This window comes from Opisthocomus hoazin, chromosome 2 (genome assembly GCF_030867145.1).
Source record: "Opisthocomus hoazin isolate bOpiHoa1 chromosome 2, bOpiHoa1.hap1, whole genome shotgun sequence".
Taxonomy (NCBI): Eukaryota; Metazoa; Chordata; class Aves; order Opisthocomiformes; family Opisthocomidae; genus Opisthocomus; species Opisthocomus hoazin.
Window position 1 is genome coordinate 97,192,729 of NC_134415.1, and position 16,309 is coordinate 97,209,037.

Here is a 16,309-nt window from a genome sequence, read left to right on the forward strand (position 1 = left end):
TTATTGCATCAAGCTTTCGTTTTCCATTGGAACGTCAAACTCATAACCGGAATTAGCAACAAATGTTAATTTTATTTAAGTATTTTTAATAGTGATTGCCATTAAAGAGGCAGAACTCACTTGTAAAATATAGCTACACTTGCACAGTATAGATAAAACCAAACATCAAAAGCTGATGTGAAATAAAAGCGAAAAGAATGTTTTAGTCAGAAAGGAAATTAATAGTGATTTTTGTTTCTAAAATGGAAAACTTCTCTTATTTGAGACAAATAAAAACTATAATTAGGACAAAATCTAGCAAATTCAAAAGGAAATAACCATGCATTCATAAAGAGGAAACAGTTTACCATCTACCTACAGAATAGTAGTAGTTACAGACTTATAGTGAGTGCACACAAACTCTTGGAAGGTGACAAACTACAGAGATTTAAACCCCTTGTTTTTTTTTAAACTAGCCAAGAGTCACTTTTTCTTGTTAATCATGTGACTTTCTTCCGCAATATAAATGTGAATTTAGACTATATGATTCATATTCAATCCTGCAAGATTTAGCTCAAAACAGTCCCAATAGAGGTGAAGGAGTATAGAACATCACTAAAACAACTGTGATAAATGTAGGGCCAACACCACTAATCTAGTCAATTTGAACAAATTTTATGATCTAAGGCTTATTTGGAAAATCAAGAATATAAGAATTGTCACCACAAAACCCAAACCTGGATTTATAGTAAGTAAAAATTAAGATTATAAACATAACACCTTAAAGCTAATTTTTGATGAAACAAATTACCTTGATAAATATGAAGGTATATTTGTTTCCACTTTTGATTTTCATGACAGTATCATTTAAGGATAAATACAGCCCTTTCAATTAAGAGTTCTGGTTTTCCTTTTTTGAGGTCCTTAGAGAAGGCCTGTTTAAAATCCTGCTAGCATTGACATATTAAAATCCTGCAGTGCTCAATGGTTGCTGATGCTTCCTTCTCCTCATGAATACTTGTGTAAGTTATTCTGAGTTAATGAAGCTAAAAGCCTGAAAAAATAGATTTTTCTCATACATAGGTCCACTTGATCTACCAATTTTTCTTTGTCACTCGGCAAAAACCTTGCTAGTGCTTTGACCATACAGAAAATAACATCTATACTTTTATATCACTGGAAAGATCCAAGATTGTAAATAGCAGTGAAGAAAATCGAATATACAGAATGTCAATAATAGAAAGTGAATCATATTCCATTACTGAGAGATAAAAAAATGAACTCACAAATAGTCCCTTTAAAACTCCCATTAGTAGAAGTAATAACTGTGCTTAAGAAATAAGTCTTTAGCCTTACCCAATAGGCCTTGAAACAATAATTTCAACTTGAGGTTCTGATTTTGATTCTAAAATAATGTTGTAAACTTCTTCATTTGTAGCTCCAGGTAAGGGTTTACCATTCCATTCTAGAACTTCATCCCCTTGAATTTAAAGAGAAGTTTATCTCATTTCCATATTCTTTTACAAAGAAGTGCAAAACATTTATGAAATCTAGATAACCACATAACGTTGCCCAAAATCCATTAAAAAGCTGTGCTGAAACACAATAAAGGTTTGAGACACTATCCAGCCTCATTTCTCAGAACACGGCTACAATTTGTACACACAAAACATATTAATGAAACCACTTGTGCAAACACATTAAGTTTTTCCAAAATAGTAGAGCACCTGTTATTGTTCTATGATAGGAAAGAGTCTTTTTAAAAGATCTTTTATTAACTAGCAGTACTAAAGTTTGAAAACAGGTTAATCTTCAAAATGAAAAATACAAGAGTCTATTGTTAAGCCTTTTAAAATCATGACATTTTATTACAGTTTATATACCGTGTATTTCAATTTCTCTACAAAAGGGCAGTCTTCACTGTCTGTGTCAAATGAACCAAAAATAAAAGCAAGGAGTGAGTTACTGTCTCCTGAGGATGTTAGGGGGGACAAAGGAAAACATGATGTGAAAGTTATTTAGTTAACTTTCTTCAGCTTGCTGTTTCTGGAATTTAAGCAGTATGTACATTACATTGTATTTTAGCCTTATTATAAAAAGGTGAAAATCTTGAACTATAGTTTCTAAAGAAAGTTCTGTGTATACAATTAAACTGCAGGAAACATAGGTAAGTTTATACTCTTACACGTCATCATATGCAGCAGTCAAAACTTCACAATCACTATATGATGCCCCATATTACTTTCTTTATTGACAATTATTTTATCTTTCTTTATTGACAATGATTTTATGTTTATCACACTCAGTCAGGAACAACCCTTCAGCTGCTGGCTTTGCTCCTTTCTGAGCACATCTAAGCTAAATGACCAAACCTGCACTTGTTAATAAGCCAAGGAAAACTATCCTGACTGAAGTCCTATCTACCAAAACACAGGGCTTCAATTTCTCTTTGCGTTCAGCGATTCTCAGTCCTTTCTCCCAAACAGCCTGTATTTTGGTATTTTAAGAAAGGACTCCACAGAGTATTCCACTGGCTTTCAAAGCATTTTGTCGTTCTTTAAAACGTAAGGGCTTGCTAATGACAGACTTAATAAATGCTTGCTGACATAAGTTTAATGTTCTGCCACGTTGTTTAGCTGAAATCGTTTTAAGTATTTCATAACCTTCTGTCAAGCAGGAAAAGGAATTAGATATTGCCTAGGAATTTCATTTAAAATTCTTACAAGTTAGTGGGAACACACTCAGTTTCTTCTGTAATTCTCACTGTATTTTAAAGCTAACAACTGCTATAAACTAATGCGTTGTTTATCACTAAAATAAAATCTGATTTCTTTAGAGATAATTGGCCTAATTTACAAAAGCATCTGAGGCATTAAAAGCAACAAGATGTGGCCAGCTTTGCAATAGTTGTAACTTAACAGCAAAAACCAACAGGGACATATTCTAAATTTGTAACGCTAAATAAACCTATGTTACACAGCAATGAATCTATCATATTTTGCAGATGACAAAATAGGTGCAACATGGTTGAGAATCCTAAAGAGGAACATATAAGGTGTCTCTGTTGCTATTTTAGAGGACTTTAGCAGCTTTTTTACTTTTGAGAGTCACTAGGAGACAGAACAAGTAAAAAAAAGAATTGCCAGGATGATTAAACATAAGATCATCATAGTCTGGAAGCTAAATTAACAGAAGTGGCTCCAAATATTCTTACTGAAAACTAGATCCAAATGGAGATACGAGTGAAATGTCAGTTCTGTTAGTTCTAACCAGATCACCACCATCGATCTTTTGCTCAGCTTGTCCAGTTCTTGATCTTCTTGACTAGCCAAGCCCTTTTTCACTGTCTCTTTCATCTAAGATGCTGTCTATAAGGCTTACATTCTGATTTCTGCTCTCACTAACAGGCATGGAAACAGGAAAACACCATCCAGATACTCAAAATTTGGACATATGCAAAACCCAACCAGATGCGGTCCTGTGCAACCTGCTCTAGCTGACCCTGCTGAAGCACTGGGGTTTGACTAGAGGTCTCCAGAGGTCCCTTCCCACCTTAACCATTCTATGATCCTGTGATACACTGGTACAAACTGAGGTGAGATGAAGTCCCTGGTCTAAAGTCCCACTGTAGTAGCCCAGAGATGCAAGTCAGTCAGTCAGGGAGCTGTTAGACATCTCACACTGCAGAAGTTTAGGAAAACCAAGATAGCTGCACAAATCTGTCTGGAAGAACCTAAAGGACACCTGCACCCTTATGGAGCCACTTATGCTGGTGAGGCATATATCCCAGAATATCTAAGACACCTGTGAAAAGGCATATTAATACATCTTGCATTCTACCTCCACTTACTGATGCATGTTCAGCAGACATGGGAAGTTTTCAGACCTATGCTGCAAATATCTGACTTGTTTTATATTGATTTCTAAAATAATAATTTGGATTGGGAGACACCTCTGCAAGTCAGCTAGTTCCAACCCCTGCTCAAGGGAGGGCCAACATCAAAGGATAGACCAGGTTGCTCAGGGATTTGACCAGATGAGATGTGGGTGTCTCAAAGGAAGGATATGCAGATTCTCCTCTGGGCAACCTGTTTCAAGCCCTAACTACCCTCTCTAGATACAAGCAAAAAGATTTTCACAAAGAGGATCTCCCTCATCCCGGTTTGTGCACATTGCTTCTTGTGTGACCACTGTGCACCTCTGAGGACAGTCTGGCTCTGGTTTCTCTGCAGCCTCCCATTAGCCAGGTAAAAAAAACAACTAGACCCTCGCATAGTCTTTTCTTTTCCAGTCTGAACAAACCCAGTTCTCTCAACTTCTTGTACACCACATGCTCTAGACCCCTAAGCAACTTTCTGTCCATCTGCCCAACCCAGTCCAGCTTGTCAGTATCTCTCTTGCACTAGAGGAACTCAGATGCAACACAGTACTCCAGATATGCACTGAATAGAGAGCAACAACCACCTCCCTCAACCTCCTGGAGACAATCCTGCTAATACAGCCTTGTACATGGATTGCCATTCACTGCAAGGGTGCTTTGCTGACTCACATTCAACTTACTGTCCTCCAGCACCTCCAGACACTTCTCTGCCAAGCTGCTTTCTGGCTGTTTGGCTCCTAACGCTTACTGTTGCACTGGGTTTTTCTGTTCCTGATGCAAGACTTTATGTTTGCCTTTGTTAAAATTTAGGAGGATTGTACAACTACTCAAAGATCTATTAACTAGCCAAATTTTGGAGGTTTTTCATAAAGATGAAAAAATGTTTTTTCCTAACAGCAAGGACTCATGCATGCCTTTTTTGTGCTTTAGTCCCACACAATAGGCTGAACAGACTTTCATTCACTGAAAACATGCGCAAAGCAATATTTTTTCTGTGAAATTATTTTGTCTCTAAAAATACTTTTAGAAATTAAAAATAGCTTTGACTTAAAACAACCTAGACCAGACATAAGAAATGTAGTATTTCAGTCCAAATAGTTCAAGATTAATGGAGAGAAATTTATTTTCTGTAATTATAACCTGCAGTTAAAATCTGTAAACAACTATAATAACTGGCGCTATCAACTCCCTGTATATTGACATGGTAAAAAAACTAATTAACAAACGCCAAAACAAAGTAGGATATTTTTAGAGACTCATCATCTTTTCTACTTCTTTATTACTATCTGCATCATGCAATTATCCTAAATTCATACAAGCTGTCATCAGAGCTTCTGGATTCCTAAGAAGGTACTGCACAGACTTTGGTTTGCTAAGACTGCACTTGGAAAGTAGTTGCTTAGAGCCATTGTAAAAATATAAACCACTAAGAATTAATTTGAAAATCAACTGCTGTGTGTAGTTCTCGCTTCATTTAGAAGCTTGAAAAGTGCCAGCAGCACAGTCACTTCTTTGTAAGTAAGCGCAGTATATACATCTTATCTAAATGAATTACTTTAAGATCATTTTCTTGGGTTGTTTTCCATTTTTATTTGTAACACTAAAAGTCCATTGTATACACAGTGTATCATCCTTCAGGTGACACTATAGTGCAAGTAAAGTAACTGTAGTGAGTTTGTTTGCCATAATGGAAGAGTTTAAAAAACTGTTTGCATTGCTTCTATAGAGAGTGTAACAAGCAGCTCTTGAGCTAGCAAGCAAAATATTTATCAGTGACACTCGGTCCTGATACTAGTATTCATCAGGAGGGTCTTATATTTTGCTTATACATCCAAGTAATTGGAGTTAATAATAAATTAGAAATGCAGACAACTGTGGCATAACAACTTTAGAGCACTGTCCTGTATTTTAAAAATATTAGCATATCACATGACCAATGTTAATATAAATTAACAGCTATATTATAAAAAGCCTTAATTAAACGACAGTGTATTTGGTATGCAACTGATTGATTTACCTGCTCTGAGATGCCCCACCACATCAGCCAAGCTACCTTTCTTCACTTTGGTAATAAAGGCACCGAGTCGTCCCAGTTCTGTCATTTTTCCTCCAACAACCTGGTTAATCACAAATTCGTGAGCTTCCAAGCCACAAACCAGACATCATATCAACATATCATCATATCAACAACAAATATACAGACAGGTCAATTTTCACAATATTTTTAAAACTAAACTAAAAATATGCATAAGCAAATCTATCATCAATTTGGGCTTTACAGAGACTTAAAGACAAAGTTAAAGATACAAAAAACCCAGATCAACTTGAAAAGAAGTAAAGCTGACAGACTGAATAAAATTAATCTTCGTTTTAATGTGTTTGACTAAGCAATCTTACACAATTTGCTACGTATCTAGATTTGTTGCAGAAAGAACTTTTCTTAATAAATAGTCAAGAAAATGTACTTTTTGCAACAAGGTGTCTTATGTTCTTACATTTAAATTGCAGGTGCACATCAAACCAAACGTATGAAAGTCTCCAAATGCAATTGGTACAACAATTAAAAACGTAGCAAATACACTACTATGAAACATGGGCAAACAGTTCACAAAAGCACTGCTACTGCTAAAACTCAGGCCCTCTCATCCAAGCACACGACAGAACAAAACAGCAACTTCTGGCTTCTGCTAAACAGAACTGAATAGAGCTGTTTTTGAGATGACTGCATGATACAGAGATCAGGAAAACCAGAAAAAAAAAAAAAGGTGCCCTCCAGAGATTAGATTTTTAATAAAATATAAACCAAGAAAATGTAGCCTTGCTGACTTGCTATTCTCTATCTTACTCTCTCCATTCAGGTGTTTTGTCAGGAACATCCTGTGAATTTTATAATAAAACAAAACAGTGCAATGCTGGTTCATTTGGTATTATTTCACCATGTTGCAATTACAGGAACTACTATGAGCTTTAATACACATATGTATCTAAGCAGATGCAGAAGCCTACCTGCGAACAAGGTTGTCACAAGCCAATCCGTTAAATTTAGCCAGTGAGGGGTTCAGTTCATATCATACAAAAATGAAGTTTGAAAAATCAGACAGAACCTATCCAATCTACATTTCCTACTAGGACCAACCTTTTTTCCTCACATATTGAAAAAAATTGCTTGCTGCCAGCAAAAATCAGCCTTGTGCTACAGACTACCAGACATTAAGTAGAGTGAAGCTGTTCTCTATATCCCCACGCCACATGATCTCACTTCAAGGTGGATAAATGGCACTTACCCAGGACATGCCATTACCAAGTTCGCAAGGTTCTTTCCTGATTTAATTCCCACCATGACAAACAGAACCGACAACCCACATCTTCATCAGATGTGAGGGACTCAACTATCAGACAACTATACGCAAGGAGCAGTTCAGTGTCAGCACCCTTTGAAGCAGGCTCTGTCCTAAATGGACAGGAATGTTTCATATTTTGCATGGTTTTTGTTGTTCTCAGGGGGGAGAGGAAGACACCCAAATTAAATCATCTCAGTCATTTTTGGAGCTCCACGTAGTAAAAAACATACATGGAGCAAGAAACTCTTGAACTGGCACACCGTACTCCCCACCAGCTTCAGAAGTAGCACACTCTCTTTAGTGTTACAGCAGTTTCAGGACACAAACCCAAAAGTCCACTACAAATGACTTATTTAGGGATTTAAATCAACTGGACAGTGTTCCCAGTATCTTAACATTGGGGCACCAGATTAACTGGAATTACATTTACTATAATCTCTACTATGCTTTATATGGTTTCTTTGCAAATTTTTGTATAAATGTTTAGTTTCTTTCTACAAAATTTCTGTTTCTGAATGGCTGCATGGATTTTAAACACTGACCTTGTAAACATTTGCATCTGGATGACATTTGTGTGTGTGGATTATGAAATGACTGAAATGCAAACAGTAGAGCTAGAAAAGGCAGGACTCCACTAGTGCATTGCAATGTGCAGTGTATATCTTGCAGACGGAAAGCTGAATAAACATATACTTTTTAATCTGAACAGTTCAGCTCCTTTGCCATGGATGAGTGGAATACTGCACAGAAGGATAATTAATCTGTATAACTTTCAAAACTTGATAAAAATGTGGAACATATTTTTGTCAAATGACCATAAAATTGGATAGTCCTCTGATTTAATGTATTAGACCTCTAGCTCTAAGGTCAGTGGAAGTTTCTTTCGTTTACCATATAAACCACGTAATACTTACTTTTAGTCCCAACAATGCACCTGATTCTTTTGGCATGGTTGTTCTTTTGTTAAGAATAACACGCCCAATTAAGCGATCGCCCTCTTTAGAAGGCTGCCACGTTACTGGATGCTGTTCAAAAAACAAGTAGTGGAATTAAAGAAGTGTAGCTACTTTCCTGTATTTCAATACACATTTACAAACCAACGAAATTTCTGGATCATTATATCACGGTAGACACAAACATTCTTCAGCTGTGTTACCTATTGCACCTAAGCTTTCTATTACTCTATCTGCTGGACTATACGCACTGTAAAAAAACCTCAGTACGAAGTCTGCAGGTAGAACTACTACAATTCAAAGTTCAATACAATTAAACATTTAAAACATATCTTAGGTCACAAAATTAAATATTCACTTTTAAATTCCATGACCCCCAAAAGTGCATTCGTAAATTCTGTTCCTTAGACTAACATACATATACCCCTCTATCATATGGGCTCACTATATAATAAAAATCCACATGATCCTTTCCCATTCCAAGTCAACAGAAAAAGTCATTAATTTCTCCCACAGCAGCATCACACTCATAGCTGCTTTTGTGGTGTGTAGTTAAATGTAGTATCATGTCTATAAAAAGAATACAATTCAAGTTAAAATTCAGGCAATTTTACTAGTATAGATTTTGATTAAAATTTCTTTCTGATTTCAATTTCCATCATCCACTAAACCAAATTTTCATATACTTTGTATAGAATAATTTTTTTACAACAAAATATCTGTGCTGAACTGAAATAATCAAACATTTTAATTCATACTCATAAACCTCTTTTTCCACATTCCTTACCGAACTAATAGGGGATGTCTCCCTGCTGTGCCACGTGGCAGGATCCAGCCAGTAATAATCCAAGTCACCTGGAGGAATATGAATAGAAAGAAATGTGTAATCTCTCAAAGATAGATGTAGGAATGATTACTTCTGCACGCATGAATTTTAATGTGCAATAGTTTGATGAAACAAATACAAAAAACCTGTATTATGATTCAAATTAACTTATATCAATTTGAAAACAATACAGCCTGATAATATAAAAACAAAAATACATAATAATGCATTTATCTGGACTTCTGCTTTTTCACAAATTGCACTCAGAATCAGTTGTACACTCCGGCCGTTTTTGAGTTGCCCAGTCATCTTCCAAGAATGGACCCCAGCGCATTGCATTCACAGCCCACTACCCACCCCCCATTCCATAACAAACACAAAGGACTACAGCTAATAACATGAGAGAGAATACTCCACAAAATAGTCACCTAGCTACAGTTAAGGTCAGAACAACCACACTTAAGAACCTGCCAAGCAGTTGATCAATACTGTGACAACAGGTACTGTACAGACGGAGCAGCACAGGAGCTGGCAAAGGGTAACAGAGCACCAGGCAAAACAGCCACACAAATAGAGCAAATAGTGCCAACAGCAGATACGAGGTTGCAATCTTTCATTTTGCTTAGGAGAAACTTACACACCACGTACATCCAGAACAAACCATGAATTACAGTGGTCTGGAAGCCATGAGCCCTTTGGGCCAAGGAGGGGAACTGTGGGTAGGGTTTGGGAGAAAAGACAGCCAAGTGAAACACCACAGAGAGTATATATGAATTCATGGAAAGCTAAGGAAACCACAGTCTGACTTAATGTATGACAGCTGTAGAGGCTGAGTCAGTAGCAAAAAACTACCAACTTCACCAGCAGTTGTCTGTGATGGAGGACTGATATCAATGTGCACTCCAAGGAGGAAAAGGACAAGGCAGGAACTGCAAGAGGAAGAATATCGGGCAATGCAATTCAGAGTGCAATTTTCTTTACAAAGAGGAAGGGTGCAGGTGACATTGGGAATGATTTCTGCGCTAGCACTAGTTTTAAACAGAATACACCTGTGAGGTCTGAACCTTGACATTATTTCATCCCTTTTGGCATTTCCACAGCATATTAATAAAATGCAATAGTGTCATTACAAATGAGAATGAAAACTCTTCCTAAAGCTTTCTAGCAATAACAGTAGAATATAAAAGCTTGACCTGAAATAACCAAGAGATATTTTTGAATTTTATCTGAGAAAAAGTAGATGCTTCTGCCATTTAGCTTACCATGCCTTTAAACACGCGAAAAAACAAAACCCCCACCAAACCAAAGCCTAAACTAACACTTCAGAGGTTAGTTTCAGACCCTGAAGGAAATACAGCCACCTCTCACTGAGGTTTATATCCATACCTGCACTTCTGGCATTTTTCACCCTCACTTTGGCAGAGAACCTTGGTCACTTGAAGTACGTTAGTGGAATGGTTTGCTAGCACTGCTTTTTGAATTCTCAAGTGATTTTTGTTTTCAAGTATTTAAATAATTATGTCCCAGAGTTAGTTTTCGTTACAGAACAACTACTCACAAGCTTTCCTAACAACATTCCTACAAACTCTTTACCAATCATTTAAAAGTCACCGGGTAAAAATCCTACTTTTTCATTAAAGTCAGATACTTACTGCTGATACCCTCTGCACTCTCAATATGCTGTATGTCTTCAGAAAACACATTTTCTTTATTATGTACACTTTAGACAATACATCTTCACTATGTTATCTTATAAAACACGTCTCTAATACTACTGTCATATCACTACTCTTACTAGCGCTCAGGCATTCAACACAAGTCGAAACAAAGCACTCTTCTAGCAAGAAAAAAATATACATTTACATGAAGAGTTTATTATTTTTGACTCTTTTTCTACAAGTATTTAGATGCTAATTATGAAATACAAGTTGTATCACTTCGTAATCTGTAAAATCCTTAATAGTTTTATGAACTACATGATCATATGCATAAGCATATTTTTAATCAGCTTATTTTCATTTTTAAACAGCTTATTTTCATATGCATAACCACACGAGACAGCTTGCAGTTGCATCAGCTACCGCATTTCTGCAGTTTTGGAGAGCTTAACTTCACATTGAAGATCTTTTAGTTTTATGTTTAGCATCACTCCTTGCACCTTTATAGACTTCAAAATTGCAACAAGAACAACAACAAATCCACAAATCAGCCTGTCACCCCAAGTTCTGGCAGTAAGCCAGAACTGTGGCTCAGAAGCCAGTTCTGTGGCTCAGAACTCTCCAATTTTCTGTGACGGACTCAACAGTAACACCAAAAAGCAACTTCTCCTGTGTGCGCCGGCCTGCCACAGGCAAACCACAACATATTTTGCCTCCATGTTTCACAGCTATTTGCTCAGCAATAGAGAAATGTTCAAGGAGGAATAAATGTCAGCTCCAGCTTGCAGGCATATGCATCCAAAAGGTCAAAAACATTTCTGCTCTTTTCCCTGTTGCTCCCTGCTCTCTTCCTTTCTTCCTTCCCCAGCTTCGGCTTCCGGGTCCAAGTTAGCTTGCTGTTCTTCCTGTTGGTTATTGTGTATCCATGACCACTTGATTCATGCATCCAGCATCCTTCCCCACCAAGTCCCTGCTACAGAAAGATCCTCTCATATGTCTTCTGTCTTGGCTAAACTGCTAATTCTCCCGTCTTCACCAACTATCTAGCCTTCTCTGCCTTTCTTCCCTGTCCATTTTTCTGCCATCATCCACCTTCTGCCTCCTTCTGCTCCTGGCTTCAGTGTCCTCTCTTTAGGCTGTGTATTCTAATCCCTCCTTCCCCTTACGCCCCTCGACACTAAGCTACATCCTCGCAACCCCCTCCTCCCCACACATACGCCTTCAGCTTTCTGTCCCTTTCACCCCTCCGGTCTGTTCTGCACTTTGGTAAATTCCAAGCCCCCAGATACATCCACTGCAGCCAGCCAGGGCCATGGTCCTTTCGCCCCCTGCTCTCAAAAGCTGAGAGCAGGAACTGCACTGCAAAGGCGGTGGAACTGAGCAGGAGCATTGACGATACACTGGTGTAATCGATGGCCTTGCTGGACTTGTCAATGCAAGATGAAAGACAAACTCGGACTCAGGCATCAAGAGCCAAAGAGTTAACAAAGCGAGCAATTGACTTGTGTTTATCTTATCAGACAGAAGTAAGGGGGGATAGCCCATCACTGTAAATCCAGTGATCTGTGGGGAGCGGCGAAGGCTGTGCAGCCAGATGTTGCTTTGGATAAAAAACAGATGGCCCTCCTGAGCACATACCAAGATGCCCACGTGTCAAACTGCTGAGTCCCGCTTGTGACGACACGACATTCCATGCCAAGAGCCAATCGACACACAATAATTGACTGAGTCCCACCTCGCAAAAAGATTTTCAAAGGTATAAAATTTGGCACTTGAAAAACTCTCTTTGGAGGAGGAGCCAAGCGAGAACTCTACCTAACAGATGGGTTGATGAGCCTGAGCCTCTCTTCCCCCCCCAAGAAGGGACGCCTTTTTGGCAAGAGTCGCGCCTCTGACTTTGTCAGACGTATCCCCAGGAACACATTGTTAACTAAAGCACTAAATTATTACTTTGAGCTCAACTTTTGTAGACAGTGCATTTATCAATGGCAATCCCGAATCTGTGATACCTGTTGCTTGAATAAATTACCTATTGTTTCAACTTTGCGAAACTGTTTCAGTGAAAGTCCTTGGAAGGGCTCTGGCAGACAAGTTGAATCTGCTAAGTGGCTACACACTTAACCTCTTAGACAGAAACCGTTGACCAAGTCTGGGACTAGGAGTAGATCCAGCCACACCTAGACTCCTCTCTGAGAGAGAGTTTAGAACATAAGGGGGTCTGCTCTGAACCTCATGACTCAACTGGAGGGCTCTCCTTTTGCCGCTTATCAGACTCCCTTACCCCTTTTAACGCAACAATTAGGAATGCATAAAAGGCAACTTTCAAATCAAAATTCTTGACTGAAAGTGATGGGTCTACAATTAGGTGAATATTTTAAAAGCTGCAAAAATGCATGAACTGGGGAGAAAAGAGTCCACATTCTTAAAAAAATCACTGAATTTTTAAAATCCATTAAAATTCAGTATGAAATAGACCACTGGCATGCAAACTCTTGGGTGAATGTACAACTGTAAAAAAGGCGTCTACAATCGAAAGTGTCAGTTAATCTACATCCATAAAAACTTATAGCATAGAACATGAAAACTAAAACATAAAGGAACAAAATCCCCAAATGAGCTTGAAAAGTATTTAATGCCAGCAACACTGACACCAGGCTCTTGACATCTGCAGATCAGTACTGTTATAGCTATACTTCCAAAAATAATTTCTCCTTGATTGTGCTATGTCACTGCTGCTTCTTTACTTAATACCTGTTTATGCCATTCTTGCACTGCCACATCCCAGAAATGACTATTTGTTTAATTACACAAAATAATTTCACTGACCTAATATTACTGAGATCCAGAAGTAGGTAAATAACATGCAAACACTTACAATCTAAGAGCATAATTTCAGATTTTCAGATTTTCTAAAAAAACCCACCAAAACTTATAACAAAAAACCCTATATGCAGAGTACTCTCTGCACTGCTAAAAGTCACTAAAAATAACTAGTAAAGTAAGACAAATTTAAGACATTATGGAGAGGAAAAATTCCGAGGAGCAAATAATTGATTTACTGGCTTAAACTGCTCTTAAACACTTTTGAAACATTGTTTTAAATTTAAAAAACATGAAAAACTTGAAAATAATAGGCCCCCATGAAAATACACATATACTGTATCATTATTTTTGTACATTAATGATATACTCCTGAAACATACAAAAAAGTATTACAACTTAAAGCGTATTATTAAAAATACATTTGCAGTTATAATGCATATTTTATTTAAGACCAGTGGAGTGAAACAAGTATATATATAAAACCTTTTTTCCTGAGGGAGTAATTCAAAAGTTTTATCCTGCCAGCAATGAAATGTTTTTCCTATTAACATGCTGCTGCTTGATTATTTTACTGTTGGACACAGACAGATATAATCATAAATCCACTTTACAAGATACAAATGTGTTGACGTCTTTGATCAAATTTCAAGACAGGAAATAAAACTCTTAATAAATTGCTGTTGTTTTTATATCCGCAACATGCACACTCTCAAAATAAAGGGAAATGAAAATTCATACCACCACAAAAACACTTTCTCTAAAATACTTCATTTCCAGCAGCACTACCCATGCCAAAAGCTAATGCTGGGATTCTGCGATTTCGAGTGAGATCCTGCAAAGCTGAGAAGTGCTGGAAATGACAGCCTTGCCTCTCTTGCAAAGCCAAAACAAGCACAAAATACGAGAAAGTCCACTATTGTGTATGACCAGTTGTGCTGATTTCCAAAGAGTCTTGAATACTGGAGATAAAATACCCCACGATGTTTCCCCAAATCCATCCAGACTGTATTCAGAGACCACTGATATTCACCAAAGAACGCTCCACTGCTGTTTTGCTCAAATCCAGACACATTAGGTTTGTAGCAGTTACTTAAGACAAGAAGCAGACAGTCTAGTGATGAGTCAGTCAGCCCATGTTAGGCACTGAATTGAGACTAACATGTAGCTGCTAATTAATAAAGCAGTTCTATCATGTAACTAGGAAACTTCAGACAACTATTTTTCAGCAGCTGCATCTACAATTACGGTGTAAATTGTCTTCCTATTAGTCAGATTAGATCTCTCCAGTTAACACAGGCAACAGGCATTTATGTATTTACCTTTGTTAATTTTTAGAGTCAAACATAGCTTGCATTAAACAGACAGTAAAGTTTAAAGACCTGGAACATCCTCTGTTGTGTCTTCCACAGTTCCCATGGAACTATCAGCATCTCATAGAAATGATCAATTGTTTCCCAAGGTAAAAAAACCAACATCAATCGAAGCCACATACCCACCTACAGAAAGTTACAACAAACGTAATAAAACTCCATGCATCAACCTGATTGTCTTCCTCCTCCATAGCCTGAGCTTCCATGAGTTAGAAGACCACTCTGCATGCTATTAGTAAATGTCTTCAGCACACTGTTATTGCCATCGAAAACATCTGGCTGCTGTTACAGATCTGATAGGTCTATTGCTAAGTAAGAAAGTACTTCTGTGCCCAAGAAAAAAGAAAGATGCTAATCTTTTTATCATGTCAGAAAAATAGTTCAGTGTATTCTTAAATCATCCAAGTCAAACTACTAACCACATAAAGAGAAAACACAAGTACCCTGGATTGACAGACAGCCCTAGCATGTAAAATGGAAGCAGAGAATTCAAAAGCTACCTATGCCTATTTATACAGAAAGCTTCACAAGAATGCTCATTATCTCCTTGATCTCAAACCAACCCACTTCAGATGCCTACAGTTAAGAACTTAAATCCGTGCAGAACGAGGTCTGTGTTTTACCATTTATGCAGTTCAAGCACAGGATGGCTCAATGCAGTATGTGGGAAGAATGCACCACATGACTGAAGTTTAGGTTTTATTTTGTACAGAAAATATACAATTGCATTGGATTTGAGTTCCCTGCTGGCACGTGTCCTAAGCACTGTATAGCTGCTAACATACTGTTAGATTCCAAAGTTCAAATAAAGACTAGTACTCCATACAAGTGACCATTTATATATATAATATTCGTATTTGGGGGACAGACCTGGCACATATGCCTGTGACGCCTATAGCTTCTAAACCTAGAGCCAGCCTCTCAGATCTTTCCCTCAATTCAATTTTATTTAGGCATTTTAATGCAATGATGTGATATAAAATTGCTTTTCTACATATTAATCAAATTTCTTAGCAACAGAAAATCATTGAAAAAGGGTCTACTGAGCTTTACCAAGCACTGGGCTTTCAGATCTAGGTAGCTGAAAGCCTGGGCTTGTCCAGCACACACTGAAAATAAATGTTTATTCCTTACTCTTGTGTTTAGAAGATGAGGACATCTCATACTCTCTATCACATAAAATGAACACTTTGGCATTTTATTTTGAAACAAACCCCTTAGTTTAAAAATCCTTTTTAAAGTGGTAGCTACATTGTGAGCACACCACAGGTTGTAATGCTAATTGATATTTGCAAACAAGAAATCCAGAAATAATTAAGCAAGAAAGTAGTGACATCATGAAATACTTTTTTGATTGTTAAGGACACTAATATTAAACTAAATCTAGTGAAAATGAAAATCCATTTGACTTCTCCCTTAGTTACTATTGCAGAGTTGTTTCTTTACAAGAGTTCACAAATTCACAATTATTTTTCATTT

The 16,309-nt window shown here is 37.3% G+C and overlaps 1 protein-coding gene across 38 annotated transcripts in view; it reads right to left on the reverse strand.

The window, feature by feature from the left end:
• RIMS1 (regulating synaptic membrane exocytosis 1) overlaps positions 1-16,309 on the reverse strand; it is a 355,813-nt gene that overhangs the window by 145,170 nt on the left and 194,334 nt on the right. For all 38 annotated transcript variants that reach the window (XM_075414557.1, XM_075414516.1, XM_075414555.1 and 35 more), the window contains 4 exons: positions 8,941-9,008; positions 8,115-8,225; positions 5,877-5,976; positions 1,336-1,459 (listed from right to left, as the gene is read on the reverse strand). In XM_075414557.1, the coding sequence (XP_075270672.1) occupies positions 1,336-1,459; positions 5,877-5,976; positions 8,115-8,225; positions 8,941-9,008 (403 nt within the window). The remainder of the gene's footprint in view (positions 1-1,335; positions 1,460-5,876; positions 5,977-8,114; positions 8,226-8,940; positions 9,009-16,309) is intronic.